We start from the raw sequence: 22,512 nt of genomic DNA, 5'->3' as shown, positions 1-22,512 counted from the left end.
CTTTCATCTTTCAACGCTTCACTTTGCGCGACACGACCCACGATGACGGACCTCAAAGGGAAAGCGAAAGTAGCAGAAAAAGAGTTTGATTTCGATGATCCAGAGTTCGATAGGATCCTCAACCAGGAAGCGTCTCTCCTCAGTCGTGAATCCGAAGTACGTCAATCTCTCACCCTCTCTAGACTGTCCGCTGAGCTGAGCTGATTGCCGATACTTCTATGATAGGTTATGAGAGTGATTGGATGCTTCAAATTGAATCCATACGAGATCTTGGGATTGAATTGGATGCCGGATGCTGGAATCACCGATAAAGATATCCGTCAGTCGCACTCGCTGCTTTCCTAATGGATCCTGAAGCACTCAAGCTGATACGCTAGACCGTCGGTAGAACGAGCGTACCGCAAACTTTCACTCATGATTCATCCTGACAAGTTGAAACATCCTCGAGGTATCGAAGCTTTCGACTTACTCAAAAAGGCGAGTCAGGTCCCTTGCTCAAACTGTAGTATCGTCTGACAGTTCGAAGATGATGAAGTCTTGCAGGCCTCAACTGAACTTTCCGATCCTGCGAAAAGAGAAAACTTGGACGACGTTCTTCGAGCATCTCGGAATTTGGTACTAAAGGACATTGGACTCAAGCCTGATGCTCCGAACGATCATGAGAAGATTAAAGCAGCGTTCGCGAAGGATGGTATGATGGCGGAAGAAGGGTTGAAGGATCGAGTCAAGAAGAAAGCGAAGGAAATCATGATTGATGAAGAATTGAGGCGACGGAGGTGAGTATTTCTTGAGTTCAGAGCGAGCTCGAAGGGTCTGAGCGCTCATACTTTCTTAATCTGGCGCATGACAGGGTTCAGAAATTGACGATGATCGCAGAAGGAGCCGAAGCGAAACGAGTTGAAGATGCGTTAGTGGAACGAAAGAGGAAAGCCGAGGAGAAGGAACGATGGGAGGGTACGTCGGTCTCTCTTTCTATACGCATTGCTGTGATCAGCATGGCTTATATACGAGGAATTTATCGTAACAGAGAGTCGAGAAGATCGAGTTACGGATTGGAGAAGTTTCACAAAAGGACCCAAGAAGAAGAAGAGCAAGAAGAATGCACCACTAGGTTGAGAGAGATCCAGGTCGTCATCATCAATGTTACGGCGAGGAGTACGAAATCTGTACGAAATGTTCATTTTCCCTTTTCTCCTCGTTTTCTGATTTTATCCATATTACACAGCGAGACGTCTGCGATCAGCAGCGGCAGACGCACAACACGCTTGGGCTCCATCTCCTCGGTCTGCGCAGATTCGAGATGCGTTGGCAAGTGTGTCAATGATCGGAAGGAGTCTTGCAGCTGAGTGAGCAGGACGCAAGAATCGTGCGGAAGAGGCGACTGGCGGAAGCCTCGACAGGGCGGGGCACACAGGATCACACTGCGTACTCCTGCATGCCAGCTGGTCCCCAATAACTCGAGAGGGATTGAGGCAGGTCGATTGCGAACAGCTCAAATCGACGAGTTTGACGCTTTCGATGCCTCATACAGTTCGAGCAAGTTCGTCAAGCAGATCCGACACTACCGAGCTACACACAGACCTTCACTGGACCTGTAGTACTCGACTTGATAACTCTCTGTGCGAAATTCAACATAATCTCTCCGGTCTTCCCGTCGCGGACGCCTAGAAGCATTGCATAGTCCTTTGAGAGATCTTGACGAGTCATCCCTGGACCAAACTGAGCGATCTCGACGTCGATAAATTTTACAAAAATTCCGCCGACGAAATCGACTCGCGCGAGCAGGAAGCCTCTTACACTCACTCCAACCAATATGTCTGCTACTCAAACTACCACTGCACCCGCTCAAGAGGTCGCCCGTACGTTCCTACACACTCTCCTTGAAGACCTCGTGCTGTAGAGAGAGGATTTCTGTTCAAGAACTGACATTTCATCTCTCATCCTCTCCACCTCGTCCTGAACCTCGAACACCATCTGAAACTATTCGTCTGCTCTATACAAATCGATCCATACCGCTTTCGTTCCCCTACGCCTCTTTGACTTCTTGATCGCATTTCCGCCTAACCTGCCTCATCTCTCCTCCTCTCCCACGATTCGACACCTCTGCTGCTCCCTGAATAACCGAAATCAGTCCCCACTGCCACCCTTGACAAGTACAAGGCCGCCGCTACCGTTGTCTCGTCGGTTCTTCAACAACTCATCTCGAAGGCTACCGATGGAAAGAACGTCCTCGAACTCTGCCAAGACGGTGACAAGCTCGTTGAGGAAGGTGTAAAGGGACTTTACAACAAGGTCAAGGGTACCCCCAAAGGTGAGCAACCTCCTTTCGTTGCTTTCACTTTCACTCTTTCGACCATTCAAACTGATCTTTCTCTCGATTGGCGTCACTCAGGTATCGCTTACCCTACCACCATCTCTGTCAACAACACGATTCAAGGATTCTCCCCCGTTCCCAGTGACAAGGAAGCTGCTGCTCAAACTCTCAAATCTGAGGACGTCGTCAAGATCGTCGTTGGTGCTCACATCGATGGTTACCCCGTCGTTGCCGGTGAGACGTGAGTCAAGCGATGATCACCTCTTCGCCTTCAGAGTGTCTGAAACTGACGAGTGACTGCGCGAGACCACAGGATCGTCGTTGGATCTGAATCCGTTTCTGGTGCCAAGGCCGACCTCATCCAAGCCGCTTACCAAGCTGCCGAAATCGCTCTTCGATCTGTCAAGCCTGGAGTGAGGAACTGGGAAGTTACGGATGCGATCAAGAACTTGTTGAAGGAGTACGAATCGGCTGGAGTTAAGGGACTCGAGGGAATTCTTTCTCACCAAGTCAGTCCACTCTCTGCCAAACCCGTCTACGTTTTGCGAAGTTGGTGTACTGACCTAGATGTATCGAGCGTAGTTTGCGCAAAACAACCTCGAGGCGAAGAAGGGACTCGTTTCGACTCCTACTGCTTCGCAACGAAGTGATTCCGATAACGCTTACGTCTTTGAAGAGGGTGAAGTCTACGGTCTCAACATCAACGTCACGAACGGTGACAAGACTGTGAGTTCTCTCGTCCAATTACGTTCTTGTCAAACGAAAACTGATGTTCCTCCGCCCTTTCAGCCCAAAACCGCCGATCTCGCCCGCACAACTATCTACTCGAAGGTCTCCGGTGCCGCTTACCAATTGAAGATGAAGACTTCCCGAGCAACTTTCTCTGAAATTTCGACCAAGGCCGGTTCGTTCCCCTTCACGCTCCGAATTATGGAAGATGAAACTCGCGCTCGTATGGGAGTACGAGAGTGCGTTCAACACAACCTCGTAAAGGGTTACGATCTCATGTAAGTCTTTATTGTCCCTTGCTTTCCTCTCAATCTTACTTAACATTCGACGTCGTTATTTCTCCCTCCTCCAGGACTACCGACAAACCCACCGACCTTTCCGCCCAAATCTTCCTCACTTTCGCCGTTACCAAGACTGGTGCCACCCGAATCTCGCTCCCTCCTACGTACTACTCTGCCGAAAAAGTTAAATCCGAAGTTCAACTTTCCGAAGAGACGAAATCGACTTTGGCAAAGAGTTTGAAGGCGAAACCTCAAAAGAAGAAGGCAAAGTCCGAGGAGAAGAAGTAAATAGATTGGAAAGAAACTCGAGCAGTGTGGAGGCAGAGAGAGAGGAGGGTACGACGATAGGAGGAGGAGGAGGATCGTCAAAATAAAATAGCAAATCATCCTTTTTCGTTCTTTCTTCTGATACTTTCTACATCGCAAAGAATGTTTTCCCAATACTCTACAGCACTGTATTCTTGCTGAGAGAGAGACGAGTGAAAGACCTTGGAAGACCTGTCTCGGCCGGCGGTGACTTCGAACTTTTATCGAACGATTTCCTGCTGTCTCTCTCTCTCTCTTTTCTCCCCCTTCGGCTATTCGCACTGGCTTCTACACGTCTAGACCAACTACGATCTCACCTCGAGGCGACCAACGCAGCAGAATCAGATCTAATTTCTCCGGCTATCGATTCCTCCCTACCCGACTCATTCACAACGCACGATAACGACATGTCGACTGCTACGAGTACTGCTGAGCAACCCAAGATTACGCTCCACTGGTTGGAACACTCGAGAGCTCAGAGGATCCTCTGGTTGTTGGAAGAGGTCAGTTCCACTCTTTCGAAGCCTTTGAGTAAGACTGACCTGGCGACGACGAATATAGCTCGAACTCCCTTATGAGCGTGAGTTCACCCTCGATCAGCGGCCTCGATCGGCTCCAACCTTTCACTCCTCGGGAGCAGCTATTTGAGCTTGTCATTCTTCGCAACGGCTAACTGACATCTCGCTTCATCTGGTGAATGCTCTCACGCAATAGTCAAGACGTACAAGCGTGATTCAAAGACCATGTTGGCTCCGAAAGAACTTCTCGAAGTTCATCCCCTCGGAAAGGTTCGCCTGTCTCTCTCGCGCTCAAGCATAGTTTGATGCTGTCCGCTTCGCCGGCGCTCGTACTGACATCACTTTGCTATCGACAGTCCCCCGTGATCAGCGTCGTCGACTCGAAATCGAATGGTTCCGAGCCTGTTACCGTCGCTGAATCTGGTGCGATCTGCGAATTCCTCATTGAACGTTACGGTCAGAAGCTTGGATTCCCCGCTGATGGAGATATGAAGCAACGATCGGACTACCTTTATTGGGTTCACTGGGCAGAGGTAAGCTTTGAATCTGTATCTCGCGAAAGTCGATTCGCGAGAATCTGTCCGAGCCGCAGATCCTGATCCGGGAAGCCTTCAAACACGAGGGACTGACTATATTCGACGTTCTATAGGGTACGGCGATGACACCTTTGATGATGGGAATCGTGTTCGCTCAAATTCCGAAACAAGCTCCCTTCTTCGTTCGACCCATCATCAACATGATTCGAGATGGAGTCATGGCGCAATTCATTCGACCTCGTTTGAAGCAAAATTACGGATACGTTGAGAAGTGGTTGACCGGGAAAGAGTACTTTGTCGGAGGAAAATTGTCGGGAGCTGATAGTGAGTCAATCTTGTCTCCTTCCCTCCTCAGGCGACTCGCATACTCACTCTTGTTCTCTATACGTAGTCATGATGTCGTTCATTGCCGAGAGTCTCGAAGCTGCACCTATCGATGCGAGCGCTTACCCGAACATCTCACGATGGCACAAATCGATTCAAACTCGTCCCGCTTACGCTCGAGCTGAAGAGAAAGGTGGAAAGAATGATTTGACCATGTTTGTAAGGTAGATATATCAGCGATGTAGGACTTTCACGTGTAAATAGTAGCTTTTCGGATTTGCCCGTCGACGGACTTGAGCGAGAGAGAGCACGTCAGATTTCAGAGCGACAAGTTGACTCTCTCAGAAAAGTTTCTCTCTCATCTTTCAACCACTATCGCATCGCCCAAAGTAAGCTACCCGGCACTCATACCAAGACAGTACACTTACATTCGAGTCGTTGCATCAGATGTCTGCTCGTCGTCCTTCAGTCAGCGCAACGGATCCCATCTCCATCTCCATCTCTCCTCGTAACGCTTCCTCCTTCCCTGCCCAAGCCGCTTCCCCTCCAAGCTATGCCATCTCTCCTCCCGGTATCTCTTCCTTCTCGCAATCGTACGAAGCTCGTCAACGTGCGAGTTCAGTTCCGTTCCCTCAACAAGGAAAAGCTCTCGCTCCTTTCCCCGTCTCGAACGCACCGACAAAGATCCTCCTACTAGAGAACATCAACACTTCAGCCGTAGAGATGCTCAAGGCTCAAGGTTGGTACGTCGAGGAGATCAAGAAGGCTTTGGGAGAGGACGAGTTGATCAAAAAGGTCAACGAGGGTCAATTCGCCGCGGTCGGAATCAGGAGTAAGACAAAGGTTACTGCGAAAGTACTCGCTGAGTGCCCTACCGTGAGTTGCATAGTCTCTTTCCGTCTCGCAAGCTCGAATTCCTGAATTCTGAAATTTCTCGCGAATGATCATAGCTCCTCGTTATCGGTTGTTTCTGTATCGGAACGAACCAAGTCGACCTATTGGCCGCCGCGAAGGCCGGTATCGCCGTTTTCAACTCGCCATTCTCAAACTCTCGATCCGTGGCAGAACTCGTCATCGCTGAAGTTGTCGCTCTCTCGAGGCAAATTTGCGACCGAACGAACGAGATGAGACAAGGTATCTGGAACAAGGTCAGCAAGGGATGTTGGGAAATCAGGGGAAAGACTCTTGGTGTAAGCAGAATCCCTCAAAATTTTGCTTTTTCTTCTCGGGAGCTGATCCATCTGCTTCGACAGATTGTCGGATACGGTCACATCGGATCCCAACTCTCGGTACTCGCAGAAGCTATGGGAATGTCTGTCCTCTACTACGACGTGATCCCGATCATGCCTCTCGGTTCCGCGAAACAAGTCGACACTCTCGAAGCTCTCCTCAACCAATCCGATTTCGTCACTCTCCACGTTCCCGAACTCGCCGAAACGACGAACCTCATCTCTGCCGAACAAATCTCGCAAATGAAAGACGGATCTTACCTCCTCAACAACGCTCGAGGCAAAGTTGTCGATATCCCCGCCTTGATCGACGGATTGAAATCCGGTAAACTCGCCGGAGCTGCCGTCGACGTATTCCCTTCCGAACCCGCCGCGAACGGACCGAATTTCGACGACCAATGCAACCCTTGGGCTTCGGAACTTCGAACCTGTCCCAACTTGATCTTGACGCCTCACATCGGAGGATCGACAGAAGAAGCTCAATCGATGATCGGTGCCGAAGTCGGTGGTGCTTTGATCCGTTTCCTCAACTATGGTTCGACTTTAGGAGCCGTCAACTTCCCCGAAGTTCACCTTCGACCGATCCTCACCGATGGTACCGTTCGACTCTGTCACGCTCACTTGAACCAACCTGGTGTCCTCAAAATCGTCAACTCGGTGCTCTCGGAACACAACGTCGAGAAGCAATTCTCGGATTCAAAGGTGAGCTCTGCTCGGAATGAGTTGTCGGTTGTTTGGAGACTGACGTGGATCTGACTTTGGATAGGGCGACATCGCTTACCTTTTGGCCGATATCAACGTTGCGAATGAAAACGAGATCAAGGAGATTTACGAAGCTATCTCTGGAGTGAGTCTATCTATCCCCCTTTATCGTCTTATCTGCTCGTCCTGATCACTATTCGTCTCGTCTCGTTCTAGTCTCGTATGAACATTGCTACTCGCATGCTCTTCTAGACTGTTTTGCATTTATAGATTTACTTCTTCTCACTCACCTTTCGGGATTCCTCTCTCGCCGACTCGCAACTATCGCCTCTCGTTCGCCTCTCGTATTATCACACAACTCTTGTTCAATAGCTTTCAACAAACTGTTCAAATCATCATTGTCTATTTCGTGCCCCTCAAATCTCGAACGCTCAAATCTTGAACGTCGCTCGACAAGCTCTCAGTGTCGTCAAGCAGGCAGAGATGTCCCGGGTAGACGTGGAGGTTCAAAGTCAGAAGAGTATTTCGGGACAACGGTGGAAAAGATAAAAGAAAAAGGGGTAAAAGTATTGTCCCAAAAATGAAGAATGTCCTCCTCGCCCTGCCATTCCTCGCCATCTCGTCTCCTCACCAGTCTTCCGAGCGTACCGATGATCCATAAATAACCGCGCGACGACCCGTGAAACATCGTTCCTGCCTCGATGACTTCGACATACTGTTCGATTTCGAAGTCGAACCCTCCGCCTCTCGGCTTGGAGACCCGTGTAATCGCTCCTGGCTCTGGCGGGTTGACGGACGCCGTTCGTGGTGGTAACGTCCAGACTGACCGTTCCTCGCATGTTGATGATCCCTTCGGTGAGCCAGAGGCCTTTCGGATTGTTCTCCCTCGCTTTCTTCGTCCACATCTGAGGTCTCGGGAGCCCGGGACGGCATAGCGAGGCTGGTGGGTCGTCTTCGAGGAGGTAAAAATATGCCACTCGAGCTCAAAGAAGCAAGAGACGAACGACTGTTGAACAAGGATCAGAAAAATGGGAGCCGGCGGTTCGAGGGGAAAGACGAACCGCTGTTCCGAGGCTTCGTCGGCCTGTTGACTGCCCCTCAGACCTTGTAGACGCTCCGAGAGACTCGAGAGACTCGTATTTTGTCGAGAGAGAGGTTGAGATGGTGCGCCAGTACCCTCGTTCCCGGAATCGAGTTCTGTTCCCCAGCTACTGAAGCGTGAAAGGGAAGGTTCAGAAGGTGGAGTCGGCTGCCTAGTCCATCGTGGTGGTGATGGAGGAGGGGTGTGCTCCCCCTGAGGTTGAGGTTGCATTGGGGCGATAGGAAGAAAGAAAGAGCAGCCCGAGCATTTGAGAGTCGTTCTCGCAGGGGACCTCTCTGCAAGGTCCTCGTACGAGGATCCAGCGTGTACGCGAGAGTCAGGGGTCCGTTAGAAGAAGGTCAGGAGGTACCTCAGGGCGAACGAAGAATGGGTCCGAACTCTGAGCACGGATCGTCGATTTTCTGCCTCTCAGTATGCAGCAATCTCTCGACTCTCAACTCTGAAGATAGGCGGGTCAGTGTACTATCGAGGTAACAAAGGAAAGGGACAGACAGGAAGAAGGAAGAAAACCAGAAGAAATAATAATCAAAACCAAATCAAAACCCGAAAACGAGCGCAGTTTCGTCCGGAATCACCTTTGCCTGCTCTATCTAGTGTAGACCGTATATAAACTCCCTACGACCCGAAACACGATACCTTTCGTCCTTTCCCATGCTGAATATGTCCCCTCGATGCGGCAATTGCGATTCTTCGACTTTCGGAGGAGGTGGCGGCCGACGGTGAGGAGGGGGAGTGACGGCAGGTTGCTTCTTCGATTGCTCTCTGGGTGGAAGTACAAGTAGATTTTTCTCCGCAAGCTTGTCCATCACCTGGTCTCGCTGTCGATACAAAGGAAAGGTTCCGGCTTTTTGCAGTCGAGGGACTGAGCCACTTCCTTCGCTACCTCCAGAGTTCACGCGAGTGAGAGAAGTCGTTGAAACGTTTCTACGCAAAGTGAAAGAGAAGCGATGAGGCGTATTGAACTGAGCTCGGCTGAAGAGTTGAGATAGCTTACCTTTTCTGCTGAAGATCCGAAATGAATGCGTTTCCGCTGTCCGCTAATCCCGAGAGGAACGATGAAGAAGTGTGCTTGCCTTGCCCGTAGATTCGTTGCCGGCGAATCGAAAGGGGAGAAGACGAAATCGAAGTCGGGGATTGGCGTTCCTCCGAGTCTGAAGCCGAATCTGAAGCGTCGTCATCCGACTCAGGACCTAGCTCGAAGTGCGCCGAATGAAGTCCGGGTGAGGGTGGGCGCTGTGGACGAGGAGGCGGAGGCTTCGACATCGACTTTGGGGGATTTGGGTTCGACATGGCGAGGGGAAAGGGAAGAGAAAGGACAACGTGCCATCGGCTCGCAATGGCACCGAGCTACGATTGGCCTATTGATCGATCGAGTACCGTGCGGGAACAAAGGCGAGGCGTTTCCCGACTGGGCTGAATCAGTGAAGCTCGGATCTCGAGGAAAAGAGGGCGTCCGTGCACATTGACCGAGTCGACGAAGCTGGAAGCTGTGCTATTTGCATACAGACAACAAGGAGAGAGAAGGTAGTAGGTCAAGACAAAGCGGGATGAAGGGCGTGATTGGAAAAGACGAAGAAAAGAACGTTACTAGGGGTGTGCGAGATGATTGAGACAGTGGTAGGGGCTAGGGCATGGATATCGACAGAAGAGAAGAGAAGAGAAATAGGATATTATAGGTCGGTAGTAAGGGCGTAGCTGGAGGAGGGGATACAAGTGAAGAAAGAGAGAACGAGAGCGACTTTTCGATAAATCACCAAGACGGAGCCGAGAGCGGATCGTTGATATCCCATTCGAACGATGGCGGTAGATCATCGAACGCGAGATCTTGAACAGCGCCTTCGGAGGAGTACCATAGATCTTGACCTTTCGTCGGAGAGGAAGAAGAAGTTGAAGGTTTCTTGACGGGATCGACCGATTCAGTATCGAATTTTGGTGACGCGGGAGTTTCGCCCGCTCCTCCTCCTCCACCGCCTACGAGCTCGGGAGTCTCTGCCGTGAGAGCCGAGTCATCGGGTACGTCGAAACCGGCAGCGGTCGAATCGATGTACCAGTCAAAGTCGAACGCTTCCGATGAAGAAGAAGTAGCGTCTGGCGCAGATTTCGTCTCTTTCGTTGTCGTCGGAATAGGCGGAGGGGGAGCGGACGAAGCGAGAATTGAGAAAGAGGGAGGTTGAGCCGAAGTATTGACGGGAACGACGGGAGGAATGAAAGATTCGGTTGTAGCCGGTCCTGCGAGTTGTGAACCGAGGTCGAGCGAGAGAGGGGCGGAGAGAGACGAGTGCGAGTCGATACCGTTGAGGTCTTTGAGCATCTTTTCGATGAACGCGTTCGGATCTCGTTCTGCTTCGTCTTCTTCCCGTTTCCTTTTGAGAGAGAGCGATTCTTCGGGAGGCGCTGGAGGATTCTGCACGAGACGAGGACTCGGAGAATTCGTCTTGAGCTCTTCTCGTAATACGGCGAGAGTCGCGGCGGGAGAAGCTCCAACTCCATTGACGACCTCCTTCTTCATTCCCTTCGACCCTCCTCCTCCCCGTGCTGGTGACGGTTTCGTCAACTTCGGCAGGTTTGCTTGAGGCGAGGCTCCTATCGGTCCAGGTGTCGAAGGTGAAGCCGTGTTGGCTGGGCTACCGATAGTCGCTCCCGAGGCGGTCCTCCGGTGTTTCATAGGAGGCGGTCGCAGGTCTTCGACTCTCAGACTGTTCTTCTGCGCCATCATCGAGAATTGATCGTCCCTCGGTGACCCTTGCGCGTTCTGTGGAAGTCGTTGTTGAGGGTTCGTCGTTGAGCCGGGAGGAGCTGTCGATCCGGGGACTCTCTGTACAGCATTCGCACGAATGTACAACCAGCATCGTTGGAACTGATCGCGAAGAGAGTTGAGACCTGCGAGATCGAGGACGAATTGATTCGATCCGATGACTCGGACTTGATCGTTGAACAACGCAGCCTACGAAAAGCACGAATTTGTGTCAGTTGACGATCGAGGAAAAGGGAGCTCGAGAAGAGCAACGTGAACTCACGAAAGTTATCAACTTTTTGACGGCGGTTTGGTCGTTCGTCATGGCGAGGAAGAGCGGCAGAGTTTCGACGATTCGACCGACGTGTGGTATCAGCTGTCGGGTCATTTCGGCGACATTCGCTTTCTGATTGTCGGCAACGTTGAGAATCTTGAGTTTCGCTGATCATGGCAAATTTTTCATCTCGAGTCAGCGATGATGCACGATAGCTAGAGAAAGAAAGCTGCTCACGTCGAGTAGTCTCAATCTCAGTCCTGATCGCTTGAACGATACTCCGAGCTTGTTGGATCTGCTCTGGAGTCGGGCTCGGGTTGATCGGATTCGTAGATTTCGCATTCGGATCATTGTTCATCGACGAGTTCTGTTTCGCGAGTGCTGCGGCTTGTTGCTGGGGAGTCATCGAAGGAGTCGACTGTCGAGGAGGCTGCTGCTGTTGTTGCTGAGCTTGAACGGAGGGAGGTCGAGGAGGAACGGTTTGTTGATTCTGCGAAGGAATCGTTTGGTTGCCGGGAACGGGAACGAGAGGAGGACCTTGAGGCATGCTCTGCTGGCGAGCATGAGCCTGAGCCTGAGCCTGGGCTTGGGCTTGGGCTTGAGCGGCAGCTTGTGCTTGAACGGCAGCTTGAAGTCGGGCGTTTTGAGCGGCTTGAGCCTGAGCGACTGCGAGAGCTTGAGCTTGTTGATTATCCTCCTGCGCCTTCCGCTGTGATTCGAGGATTCGTTGTTGTTGCATCAGGAGATTCTTCTGCCATGCTTCTTCGAACGGGCGGAGGATCTTTTGGTGAACGCGAGCGAGTTCGAAGGAGATTCTTTGTGTGTCGTTCGAAGCGCTTGCGAGGTTGGGAGCTGAGGCGTCGACGGGTAAACCGAGCTTGGCAGCGATGTGATGCCATGTTTGATGGGCGCTCACCTTCAAGCACGAAGAAAGAGAGATCAGTGAAACCGTTTCTCTCGAGATGAACCGCGAAGAAGAGACGACTCACGTTCTGACTGCCTCCACTTTGAGCGACGGCTTGATACAGTTGATAAAGATCGATATCCCTTCCCTCGACGACAGGTGCGCTCTCGATCGGTTCTCCTCGACTTCTCATGAGTTCGAATAAGGATTTCATGAAGAGTTGAGGATTGAGCTGAATAACAGAAAGTTGAGTTCGTCAGGTTCCATGGTTCTCTCTCGGAAAGAGGGCATGAGAGACGCGGTAGCAACTGACCTGCGTTTGAAGCATGCTGAGCTGTTGCAATCGAGCTGGTTGAGCGAGAGCGGGATTCGGTTGAGCTTGAGCTTGAGCAGGAGCGACCGAGACGGGATTCGGAACTTGTTGCTGAGGTTGTGTAGGATAAGCTTGAGGTTGAGGAGGAACGAGTTGAGGGACAACCGAAGGGAAAGACTGGGCGGATTGCTGTGATTGAACGGGTTGTATCGGTTTCGCGTTGGCAGCGGCAGCGGCTGAGAGGGCTCGAGCTTGCTGTAAGAGTTGTTGGCTCGTCACGGGATTCGAATTGAAGCCATTCTGAGGATTTTGAGGACCAGCTTGAACCGAAGGTGGTCGCATTTGTTGTTGCTGCTGCTGTTGTTGCTGAGCTTGTTGTTGTTGACCACTTCGTTGATAGAACTAGGGACGCAGAGAATGAGCGAAGAATCGAAGGGACTATCGAGAGAGAAGAATCGCTTCTTACCGTCCAATCGGCAGAAATCTTTGGCCCCGTGTACTGATTCTGGAAAGCCGAGATGTTGGCCATCATCGCACCGATTTGACGCCTGCGATATGAGAGCAAGAAGTCAGCTACGCGTGATTACTTGGCGTTGGAAGAGAATCGAACTCACTTTGCTTCGTCGACTTGTCTCTCGACTGCCTGTCTCAACTGAGCATTCAACGGCATCTGACTATCCTGACCTTGTCCTTGAACCCCTGCTGCAGCCGTCGAGATCATTCCCGTCTGTAACGCTTGCGAGAGAAGCTGAACTTTCGAATTGAGACTTCGAACGGCGTTGAGTTGTTGCATGTGACTTTGGAGGTACTGATACGGGATGCGCTGCTGCTGATCGTTCGACTGAGGTTGTGCCGCGGGAGTAGACTGCTGCTGCTGGTTGTACGAAGGCTGGGAAGGAGGTCGGTTCTGAGCGAGGTTTTGATTCGGGTTTTGATTTTGAACGACTTGATTCGGATTCGGATTTTGGGCGACGGCGGCTTGTTGCTTGAGGAGTTGCTGGTTCTGGATTTGTTGGGCGAGTAGACTGAATTGTTCTCTCGTCTATCGAGAATCTCGGCGTTCGATGTTAGCGCGACAACCTTCGAGGGAATCGAAAAGGGATAGAAAAACTAACCATCTGACCCGAATTCAAGAGTTGCTGAAACGCCGCCATATTAATCTGACCTCCTCCTTGTTGTTGCTGCTGCTGTTGAGGCATCTGACCGAGTTGCTGACCGATTTGACCCATCTGATTCATTCCCAACCCTTGTGCTTGCGCTTGAGCCTGCGCTTGCGCCTGAGCCTGAGCCTGCGCCGCTAGTAACGCTTGCATCTGATTCATCTGTTGAGGAGGAGTACCGGTTCGAGCCGCCATTTGAGCCTGTTGGAGTGCCGCGAGATTGAAAGGTTGAGGGGTCTGTTGTTGTTGCTGCTGAGGGTAACCTGGCGGTAGTTGACCTCCATTGGGGACCTGCTGACCAGGCATATAGAACTGATTCGGGTACGACATCTCGGAAGAGTCGAGGAGGAGACAAGGGGAGGTGGAGAGGGGAGAGAGAGCCAGTCGGTGAGGCTGTAGAGCCTACTTCCCGCTCGTTTGGTGACTGAAAGCTGTGTTATCCTCCTCCTCTTATCCTCGTCGAGCTGGAAAGAGGTGAAGTCGAGTCGGGCTGGAAATGAGTAAAGAAAGAGGGGAAAGAGGAGAAACAGATGTCAGCGTCATTCCGAGATTGATTCGATGCCTGCCTAGTAGTCTATAGCTCGCAAGCTCGTAGAGAGTACGAGATGCCCCCGTAAACCCTTCCCCTCGGATATACAGGCTGACCAATTCGATCTCCAACAACAACGCCATCTTGGTGGTTCTAGCCGTGCCCATTGAACTCCAGGCTCAGCATATAGCCATACTTCTAGAACGACCAGACTCTTCCGCAGCGATGGTGGAGAGTTGGGAGGTTTCCTCTTCCGCCGAACAACCTTCAGGACCTCTGCAGGTAATAGGAGCGAGACTTACCTGTCTGTATGTCTGAATAATTCCCCTAATACGCTGCTTGCTGTTGGAAGTCGAGAGAGAGGCGTTGTTTGAATCGCGAGATGATCGGAAAGGATGATGAGTCGATGAGTAGTGGCTGGCCCGGAGAGTTGCTGCGCCTTGCTGTCGTGTTGTTGGGGTACTCCTTGTTCTGGGTGTGGGTACGGGAGGAGGTGGACAGAGACGAGGACAAATCAACTCGAAACTTCGCGGAAAGAGAGAATTTCGCTGGCGCAGAACAAGGAATTGTCTTCTCGACTGCTTCCGATCCTCTTCTGAGGATACAGTAGTGATTGATGTTCGCGTCTCCTTCGCGCGAGGGAGAGAGAGTCGGAAAGAGATGCTCGCTCGTGCACAAGTTTGCGAACCAAACTCAGAACTGTGAAATTTCGGAACTCCTTTCTCGTTCATTCCACTCTTTACGACTTAAGACTATTTACAGATCCAACGACGACGAAGCCTGTAACTTGGTCTCCTACTCGGTCTTCTTGAGGCTCTTTACGATCGAGTTCCCTTCGTCTTCGCGTTTCCAGAATGACTCGCCATCGGTTCCTGCGAGATCCGTTTTGCCCATCCTTCTCCCGACGAGGTATTGCTCTTCCTCCTCCTGAGCCTTCTGGCGAGCCTTCATTTCCTCCTCAACCCTGTGCGTGACCGTGTTGTCGGTTCCTACATCCTCTTTCTTCTCGTCCTCCTCCTGTCGTCCATCAGGTCCGAGGCGTCGACGTCGCTCTTCGTTGTCCCACTCCATGCACTTTTTGACCATGTCTCTCGGTCCTAACCTCATCTCGTTCTCGTCCAACCAAGCACGTTTGAGCTCCAGTTCTCCCTTGCGAACGATTTGGTGAGGAAGAGAGTTGTCCCATTGAAGGCGTTCGAGCAACCAGCGTGCAGCGCCACGGAAAACGAGGTAACCGTGAGAGCTGAACATGGCGACGAGAAGTGCTGTGATCAAGAGGGATTTGATCGAGGTGAGAGAGGTAAACGAAGTCGGAGCGGCGGGAAGTGCGCCCATCAGGAGAGGTGATTCGGGGGCAGGGGATCCGGAAGATTGAGCCATCGAGAGTCGAGTCGAGAAGAAGGGGACCGTGCCGTTCGTCGGAATCGTGACGTTCGAGTGAGTGACGTTCGAGAGGAATTCAGCCGAAACGCCTTTGTACGAAGTTTGAGGCTGGTAAAGGTAGACGAGGGCCGAAGTCGTGAGTGTACCGAGGTAAGTAATGAAGCCCTGTAGCGAATCGAAGCGTGTGAGTATACCGATCTGTCGAGCGTATGGGAAGCAAAACTCACGAGAGCATCGAGCCAAGGACCCAACGTTGCCTCTCGAGTCGGAATTGGTCGTCTCATCTGAGTAGCGAGCTTGAACGCATCTGATCGGATCTCGAACTGTATGAGAGTCGCAAGTTAGCTTTAGCAACTCTAAGCACGCGAGAAGAGGAGAAACTGACGAAGTTGTTGATGAGACTCCAGAGAGGCGTAAGAGGCCAGCAGACGCCGAACAACGCGATGAAACCCAACTGAGTACACATCTCGGCGTACTCTCCACCGAGGTCGGCAGCCGGAAGAAGTTGTTCACGACGAACTCGTTCTAGGAAAGCTTTCTCGTCCTCGGAATCGCTTTGAAGGGTCTTCTCGTTTTCCTTTGAGCTCAGATGAAGTTTTTCGGCTACTTGAGGGAGTTTCTCTGCGAGTTGAGGACCGAAACGAGTTTTGAGGTAAGGGATTCCGACTTCAGTGAGAGCGTTCGTGATTTGAGCGGTGAGGGAATAAGCAACGAGTTGACGCTTGAGCTTGTGAGTGTCGATAACGAACGATCCCGATTTGATTCCGGCGGCGGCAGATCCAGCAATCGCGTGAGCGTGACGAGAGGGGAGCATGTCGAAGATTCGAGGGACAAGGAAACCTCCGAAGGGAATCTGTGGAAGCGCGACATCAGTGTGAGGATCGTGGAAAATATCGGAGGACAGGCTTACATAGACGAAACTGGTGAGGAGCAAATTGCCGTAAGAGGCGACAAAGTTGAGCGCAAAGAGTTTGATCGTGAGGGACGTGTCGTACTCGCTTTGATAGGGATGGTTCTCGAAGTCGGTGAGTTTCGTCGCAACGAATCGCCAGCTATAAAACACAAATCGCCGTGTCAGTGACTCGCACCAATATAAAGACGAGAACTGCAACTCACAAGCCAGTAACTCGAGGTACGATCGAGACAAAGAGTATGGTAGGAATCATTGTGAGGATCTTCTTGCCCGGACCATCGTAAACTTCTCCGAGGACAGTCTCGATCATATAGATTGTACTGATGATGCCTCCTAGAATACTGACGAAAAGGAAGTAGACGGGGAGGACTGCGAGACTGCGAGTGAGGGTTTTGCGGAATTTCCAACTTTCGTGAGTTACTCCAGTGACGGGATCGACTTCGAGACCGTCTCCTCGGAACCCAGCTCGTTGAACTTCGACTTTCTCGATATTGTACGATCCCCAGTGAACGGAGAGTGCTCGTTCGCGAAGCCTCCACGATTCGACCATCAGGAGAGACCATCCGGTGAAAGCGATTCCCAAGATCGGATGGAACGATAAACCAGCGATCCAAAACACGATACCGACGACTGAGGGGAAGAGGAGAGATTTGAAGTAGAAGCAGAGGAAGGCGAAGTAGAGCGCGACTCGTCCTCCCAAGTGAGCTTTGAGATCGTCGAGTTCGGATTGAGGAATCGAGAGAAGTTCGATCGGGTTCTTGCTACCGTTCGAAGCAGTAGAGATGTTCATCCACCTCTTTTGCCAAGTGTTGTTGAACGTCGTGTTGTGAGGAGGGAACATCGAGATAAGGTGAGGGAAATCGCTTTTCGTAGGGGGAGGCAAAATGATGGGGATCCCGCAAGTGAGGCCAGTCGAAGCAGGAGATCGAACTGAAGTAGTCGCTTTGAATCGGGGACCCTAGGAGACGAGGCGATATCAGCTCAGTACGAGCAGTAAGATCATAATGACTCACAGTCATGATTTGGTATACGGCACGAATGCGTTCAGTCTCGTGCACCGAGTCGTCGACAAAGTCTCTCGGGCTGCGAGGGGATGGTCTCGCCTCGGAGGCAACATTGTGTAACCAGTCCGACAATCTAGAGAAACAGAAAACGAGCAAAACGTCAGAACTTTTGCTTTTCCCATCATTTTCCTCGTACTTTATCCTGTCTGTTCCCGTCGAGTTTCCTTCCCATTAACGACATACCGAAGATGAAGAGCGACTGCTTACCGTTCCCGTGTGACCTCTTCGAGAATTCGCTTCTCTTTCCCACGAACGAGGATGAGAATGGTGTCGGTCCCCTCTGCACCTTTCCTGCCAGTTGCCTCGAGGTCGCAAGCTCTCAATCTGCCGATAAGTTTCTCGTATTCTTCTTGAAGTTGTGTAGCTCGGTCGCTCTTCAACTTGGAGGGTGAGATATCGCCAAACGCTCGAATAGGCGAGTACTCGTCGCTGAGCGAGAAGACGAGGATGAAGTCGGGTCGTGGATCCATATCCTGCCTTGTCGTGAGTGGTCGAGAGGAGTGAATCGTTGGAGTCCAAGATCCGCGAAACTGCGCCTTGGTAACCGAAAAAACCTACGTCACGCGTCAGAGCCTTTTTGCAAAATTCGCTCGTATGTGTTGACGGTGTCGATGCCTTCAGATGGAAACGATTCGCTGATGGATGGGACGAAAGGAGAGCGGAAACGGGAAACAACTTCAAATTTTGTTTTGCAATCATGACTCACTTCGACGGGACCCTCCCTCTCTGCGACGCAGCGACCAGGGTCGGTCATAGTTCCCATCGACGATCAAAGGGACAAGAAGGAATCGGAATAATTGCAAAGGGTAGGTAGGGACACGAAAAGGTATAAACTCAGAAAGGTATTCGCGATTCAATTTGAAGAACTCCCTCTGCCTTGGCCGCCTGAACACCATCCTTTCCCTCCGACTTGCGCGTCTGACCTTGAATCACCTTGTGAGAGTCGTTCGTGACTTTACCGACGAGCGTCTCAGCAGTCCCAGCGATTTTGTCCCCGATTCCAGCGTGTGCTCCTGTGGCATCGTGAGCGAATCCTGCTCCGGTCTTCGACGACGTGTGGCTGTGAGGAGTGTGCGAGGTCGAGGAAGAATGAGCAGAGGAGTTGCCGAGAGGAGCGTTCGAGTGAGTCGAACAATGAGGGTGACTCGAATGACCGACGCTCAAGTGAAGTCCAGCGTTCTCGGTAAGGGAGGGGCTGTGTCTAGTGCCAGTGGCGTGGGTAGAGGTAGGGTTGTTGAGTTCAGTTGAGGCGGAGCCATGGTGTCCAGCGACAGAGTGTCCTGTTACAACGAAAGAGTGTCAACGAATTGTGCGACGAAGGGGAGGGTCGAAAAGAGAAAGCGCTCACCTTCAGTTCCGGTAGTGTGCGATCCGTGAGATGATGATGAGCGTCCTCCTGGAAGACCGGTGGCGAAGCCCGACGTCTCTACGTGGGAGAAGCAGCGTAAAGTCAGTTTGAGCTCAAACGATTTAGAGGGACATTTCTAGCTTACCAGCTTCGCGGACAACGCTAGCGGCAGAGTTCTGAGCGGCAGAAGAGTGCGTTTGGGTGGAAGCGTGCATTCTTGTGTGTTGTACTTATGTGGGAAGAAGTTGAGGAAAGAAAGAAAAGAGCGTTCGCTGTGCGTGACTTTTGTTCGCGAGTGCTTTGACCTCTTCAACGAAAGCGAGTGACGCTCACAGTGACGCTACCTTTACGGCACCCACGTGAGAAAGGCAAGTCCCAGACTTTCCTCGACCCTGCGGATAAGAGAAAAGCTGCGAAACGGTCAAGTCTGAGCTACGTCCACCTCTGATCTTCCGGGTAAGTTAACACCCTTCTCGTCAAGCATGGCATACGTTTCGGGGGAATGCAGTACGCGAGGCTCGAGATTGGTAACGACAAGATGCATCACGTGCGTGAAAGATGGAAAAAAGAATCTGAGAAAGACTGAGCAGCTTTCAACAACCTCATCCCATCTGCCCACCAGTGCGTACAGCTCAGCTCCATTCTCTATCGGTTGATTGACCTTGTCGATCGCCCTACAGTGGTCAGCTTCCACTGCGAAGCGTGTAATGATGTACTGAAGAAGCCGAAACTCGATCAACACGCTGGAAGATGTCGAGGCGCTTACTACACCTGTACGTAATACGCTTCATACTACCCTTCATGCATCTTTCCCCGCGACCTCAGCATCCCTTGAGCTGTTGCAAGCCGAGACTCGATTCTTCATCTCTTCATCTGTTTCTCCCGCTGACATCGCTACTCGTGACGTTTCAGGCGTCGATTGTAACAACACGTTCGATGGACCTACGGGGAACAACGGCTACAGGAGTCACACGAGCTGCGTGTCAGAGGAGCAAAGGTACCACAAAAGGTAGGCTCTCTCTCCTCCGTCACAAGCGACAGGAAAACAGGAGACTGACGGTATACGTCTACAGTGTATACAAGGAGCCAAAGAAGAAGGGAGCGAAACAACAACAACAGCAACAGAACAACAATAAATCGCAAGAACCTGAAACTGCTCAACAAGCTCCTTCCGTTCCCGCTGACTCAGACGACTCAAAGAAACGTACTCGAGAGGAGGAGGAAGTCGCCGAGAAGAAGAACGACGCGCCAGCTGTGACGCACGGTGGATCTGAAAAGGCAGAGGAGAAAGAAACCGGAGAAGGAGAACCTTCGAAAAAGAAGAAGAAGAAGAGCAAGAAGACCAAGGGAGAGAAGGAAGGTGAATCTGGAGAAGCCTCAGCAGAGTCTGCGTCAAAGAAGGAAGAGCAAACTCTATCGTCTTTCCTCTCGTCGACTGTGCCTACAATCCTCGCCGAATCCGTCTCGATCGTTTCGTTGAGGGACAAGGTGGTAGAACAAGCGAAAGAGAAAGGATTCACGGATGTGAAGCAAGTCGAGAAAGCACTCTTCGAGGGAATGGCAGTTGGAGGTAAAAAGAGTAAAGTCAAGTTCGAGTTTGCGTAGAAATTTCATCCCTCACTCGTTGAACGATCACTTTGCACGGCTGCGGTGAGAAGGGAAGCGAGTTACATGTAGCAACAACAACAATAACAGCGGATCCATGTCTAATAGCGGGAGGATACTATGCGCCTTTTCCACCTTTCTCCTCTTCATCTCATTCGGCCGTCCGAACAACCTTACCGTATCGATAACTCGACTAATCTCGTCTCCGACCTCTCTTTCTCGCAGCCCACCTGTCTCCCGCTGCCCGCAACTCTTCCCTCCAACCCAGGTTGACTTTCCTCAGCGTTCTCAATCGCCTCAATCCGAACCCGGTCACTGCTCCAGATAGCGCGAACGCCAACAGAGTGACGGTCGTGAACGAGTAGGGCGTATCTTCGAGGTGCGAAGTCAACTACAAGAGCCAGAGTTCGTTAGTTGAGGCACCAAGGCGCTGAATCAAATGAAGGCTCCTCACATTCATTCCGAATAACGCCGCGACCATCGCTCCTGCCGTGAGACCGAGAGTCGCGATACTGACTCGAAGATCCAAACCGAGGAGAGAGTTTCGATTCGCGTCCAAGATCAACTCAATGATATCTTCCGTATGCCTCACGTTCGCCTATGACACATCAGATAAGTCGAGTCAGTAGCTGCAATAGCGCGATGAGCGAGGACTGAGCTTACCGATAGCGTTTCGACCTCACTGACGATTTCTTCACATTGCTTCGAAAACGATTCCAGCAAGAGCTCAATCTCCTCGTGATCGTTTGCAGATCTAGGTTTGCCTTGGAGCTTCGCCGTTAAGTACATCGCCGCTAGATCATCATCTGTCGCGGTCATCACGAGAGTCAGATTGAACCAAACGAGGGAACTCTGGAGGTAGGACGCACCGTTCGACAACAGCTCGTCAAGCGCTTCTTGTACCAAAGTAGCTCGTTTCTGGAAGATTGAGAGTTTCCTCGAATACTGCAACATCAATCTCAAATTGTCTCGGTCTGCGATCGAGGAAGCGTCTTAGCTTTTGAAAGGTTCGAGTCAGCTGAGAGAAGGAATAGACTGACCGATATGATCCTCCATAACGTTTAGCAGCTCGACGACGTGACTTCGGATGTTGGCTAAATCGTTCTCCAAAGCAGCGACGACTGAAGTCAAAGTAGCTTCGAGAGCTTTGAACTCGTAAGGTAACAGGCCCATAGGTGTCGATGTCCCGGAACTCTTAAGCGCATGCTACTCACGTGTCATTCGAAAGAAGAAGTGCGTCAGTTTTTGCAAGCGAAATCATCTGCGAGAGAGCAGCACCGAAGGCAATGCTCACCTCTGCACTCCACAGGAATACACCTTTCAGCCAGGAATCTTCCGAGCCAACTGAGTCGAAGATAGTCATCTCGTTCGCCGTAATGACCACTCGGAGATGGAGCATCGTAAGGATGATGCAGGATTTTCGAGAAAGGATCGTCGGGACTACTGTCGGTACCGCCTGTGAGTACGAGAAAGGAATGTGAGCATTTGACGCAGACTCGGAGAAGGAGGGAATTGGGAGGAAGAACATACAGAATCGAGTTTTCTCAGATCTCTCGGTTGAATCCCATACTTTGCGCAGAGCTCACTCTTACTCAAATGAGCTGCTGCGGTCGTCACTTGCCCGCTACACAGTATACCCACAGAGTTATCAGTCTCGTGACGTCGGAAAGGAACGTTGAAGGGAATCAAGCTCACTTTTTATCGAGAGTTGTACATCTCACGTCCATTCCTGATGAAAGTCCCGCCATTGACCTGCCTCTCAATGTCCTCTCTAGAGCTTTCGCCATCTCCATATTCCGGTCCCTCACTCGCTGCTCTTCTGCCTCTTGCGCCGAACGAGGGTTTCTCGAACCTGGATTCGACGATGAACCTGCTCCCCCGCTTCCTGAACCATCGCCGCCTCTTCCCAGCAGTTTCGAGAATATTGAGCGCGATGCAGACTTGGAACGAGCTGCAGGAGGAGGAGAAGGAGAGGGGGAGGGAAAAGTTGGATGAAATGGTCGGCCAGAATAGATCGAACGCGTTGAGGGTCGATGCAGCCGTGTTGGCGCACTGTCATTCTGCGGACATAGTGCTGATCTGGAGGCTCTTGTTGTCGTGAGAGGACGTAAGGTGATCCGTAAACTTGAAGCTGATCGAGTGAAGCTGCAAAGGCTCATCGAATGACCGCCTGCTAGTCGTTGTTTACTGGACGCTATCTGTAGCGGTGCAGCCGTGGACGTTCAATGCCGGTGGAGCGAATGA

General features: G+C 51.4%; 10 protein-coding genes across 10 annotated transcripts; 5 read left to right on the top strand and 5 right to left on the bottom strand.

The window, feature by feature from the left end:
- Positions 1-42: 42 nt before the first annotated feature.
- On the top strand, positions 43-1,116 carry JCM6883_003407 (J domain-containing protein; the record flags this gene model as incomplete). Its single annotated transcript, XM_076630113.1, has 6 exons — positions 43-156; positions 226-319; positions 389-477; positions 544-776; positions 851-954; positions 1,028-1,116. 6 exons carry the CDS (start codon positions 43-45, stop codon positions 1,114-1,116), a joined length of 723 nt encoding a protein of 240 aa, XP_076489871.1.
- Positions 1,117-1,813: 697 nt separating this feature from the next.
- Positions 1,814-3,612, top strand: JCM6883_003406 (uncharacterized protein; the record flags this gene model as incomplete). Its single annotated transcript, XM_076630112.1, has 7 exons — positions 1,814-1,859; positions 2,132-2,311; positions 2,393-2,555; positions 2,628-2,823; positions 2,897-3,040; positions 3,104-3,321; positions 3,396-3,612. 7 exons carry the CDS (start codon positions 1,814-1,816, stop codon positions 3,610-3,612), a joined length of 1,164 nt encoding a protein of 387 aa, XP_076489870.1.
- Positions 3,613-4,037: 425 nt separating this feature from the next.
- GTT1 (bifunctional glutathione transferase/peroxidase) lies at positions 4,038-5,236 on the top strand (the record flags this gene model as incomplete). The annotated part of the gene is made up of 6 exons (XM_076630111.1): positions 4,038-4,133; positions 4,192-4,210; positions 4,345-4,418; positions 4,505-4,681; positions 4,798-5,008; positions 5,076-5,236. The coding sequence occupies 6 exons, from the start codon at positions 4,038-4,040 to the stop codon at positions 5,234-5,236; spliced, it is 738 nt and encodes a 245-aa protein (XP_076489869.1).
- Positions 5,237-5,455: 219 nt separating this feature from the next.
- Positions 5,456-7,191, top strand: JCM6883_003404 (uncharacterized protein; the record flags this gene model as incomplete). The annotated part of the gene is made up of 5 exons (XM_076630110.1): positions 5,456-5,884; positions 5,959-6,198; positions 6,262-6,939; positions 7,004-7,084; positions 7,156-7,191. 5 exons carry the CDS (start codon positions 5,456-5,458, stop codon positions 7,189-7,191), a joined length of 1,464 nt encoding a protein of 487 aa, XP_076489868.1.
- A 1,840-nt stretch (positions 7,192-9,031) lies between these two features.
- Positions 9,032-9,331, bottom strand: JCM6883_003403 (uncharacterized protein; the record flags this gene model as incomplete). The annotated part of the gene is made up of 1 exon (XM_076630109.1): positions 9,032-9,331. The coding sequence occupies one exon, from the start codon at positions 9,329-9,331 to the stop codon at positions 9,032-9,034; it is 300 nt and encodes a 99-aa protein (XP_076489867.1).
- Positions 9,332-9,791: 460 nt separating this feature from the next.
- JCM6883_003402 (uncharacterized protein) lies at positions 9,792-13,756 on the bottom strand (the record flags this gene model as incomplete). Its single annotated transcript, XM_076630108.1, has 8 exons — positions 9,792-10,985; positions 11,059-11,216; positions 11,287-11,965; positions 12,039-12,185; positions 12,267-12,668; positions 12,733-12,814; positions 12,881-13,308; positions 13,382-13,756. 8 exons carry the CDS (start codon positions 13,754-13,756, stop codon positions 9,792-9,794), a joined length of 3,465 nt encoding a protein of 1,154 aa, XP_076489866.1.
- Positions 13,757-14,750: 994 nt separating this feature from the next.
- IST2 (Ist2p) lies at positions 14,751-17,785 on the bottom strand (the record flags this gene model as incomplete). Its single annotated transcript, XM_076630107.1, has 7 exons — positions 14,751-15,503; positions 15,566-15,661; positions 15,724-16,191; positions 16,249-16,390; positions 16,455-17,209; positions 17,265-17,388; positions 17,523-17,785. 7 exons carry the CDS (start codon positions 17,783-17,785, stop codon positions 14,751-14,753), a joined length of 2,601 nt encoding a protein of 866 aa, XP_076489865.1.
- A 364-nt stretch (positions 17,786-18,149) lies between these two features.
- JCM6883_003400 (uncharacterized protein) lies at positions 18,150-18,878 on the bottom strand (the record flags this gene model as incomplete). Its single annotated transcript, XM_076630106.1, has 3 exons — positions 18,150-18,595; positions 18,664-18,741; positions 18,809-18,878. 3 exons carry the CDS (start codon positions 18,876-18,878, stop codon positions 18,150-18,152), a joined length of 594 nt encoding a protein of 197 aa, XP_076489864.1.
- A 267-nt stretch (positions 18,879-19,145) lies between these two features.
- Positions 19,146-20,268, top strand: JCM6883_003399 (uncharacterized protein; the record flags this gene model as incomplete). Its single annotated transcript, XM_076630105.1, has 4 exons — positions 19,146-19,170; positions 19,344-19,436; positions 19,576-19,672; positions 19,737-20,268. 4 exons carry the CDS (start codon positions 19,146-19,148, stop codon positions 20,266-20,268), a joined length of 747 nt encoding a protein of 248 aa, XP_076489863.1.
- A 193-nt stretch (positions 20,269-20,461) lies between these two features.
- JCM6883_003398 (CorA family magnesium transporter) lies at positions 20,462-22,016 on the bottom strand (the record flags this gene model as incomplete). Its single annotated transcript, XM_076630104.1, has 8 exons — positions 20,462-20,659; positions 20,723-20,866; positions 20,932-21,074; positions 21,138-21,242; positions 21,309-21,474; positions 21,563-21,724; positions 21,799-21,892; positions 21,964-22,016. 8 exons carry the CDS (start codon positions 22,014-22,016, stop codon positions 20,462-20,464), a joined length of 1,065 nt encoding a protein of 354 aa, XP_076489862.1.
- Between the last annotated feature and the right edge of the window lie 496 nt (positions 22,017-22,512).

Source organism: Sporobolomyces salmoneus (assembly GCF_050403485.1).
Source record: "Sporobolomyces salmoneus JCM6883 DNA, S_salmoneus_JCM6883_v1_ctg8, whole genome shotgun sequence".
NCBI classification, from domain to species: Eukaryota; Fungi; Basidiomycota; class Microbotryomycetes; order Sporidiobolales; family Sporidiobolaceae; genus Sporobolomyces; species Sporobolomyces salmoneus.
This window is presented reverse-complemented; position numbering and strand designations above follow the sequence as displayed.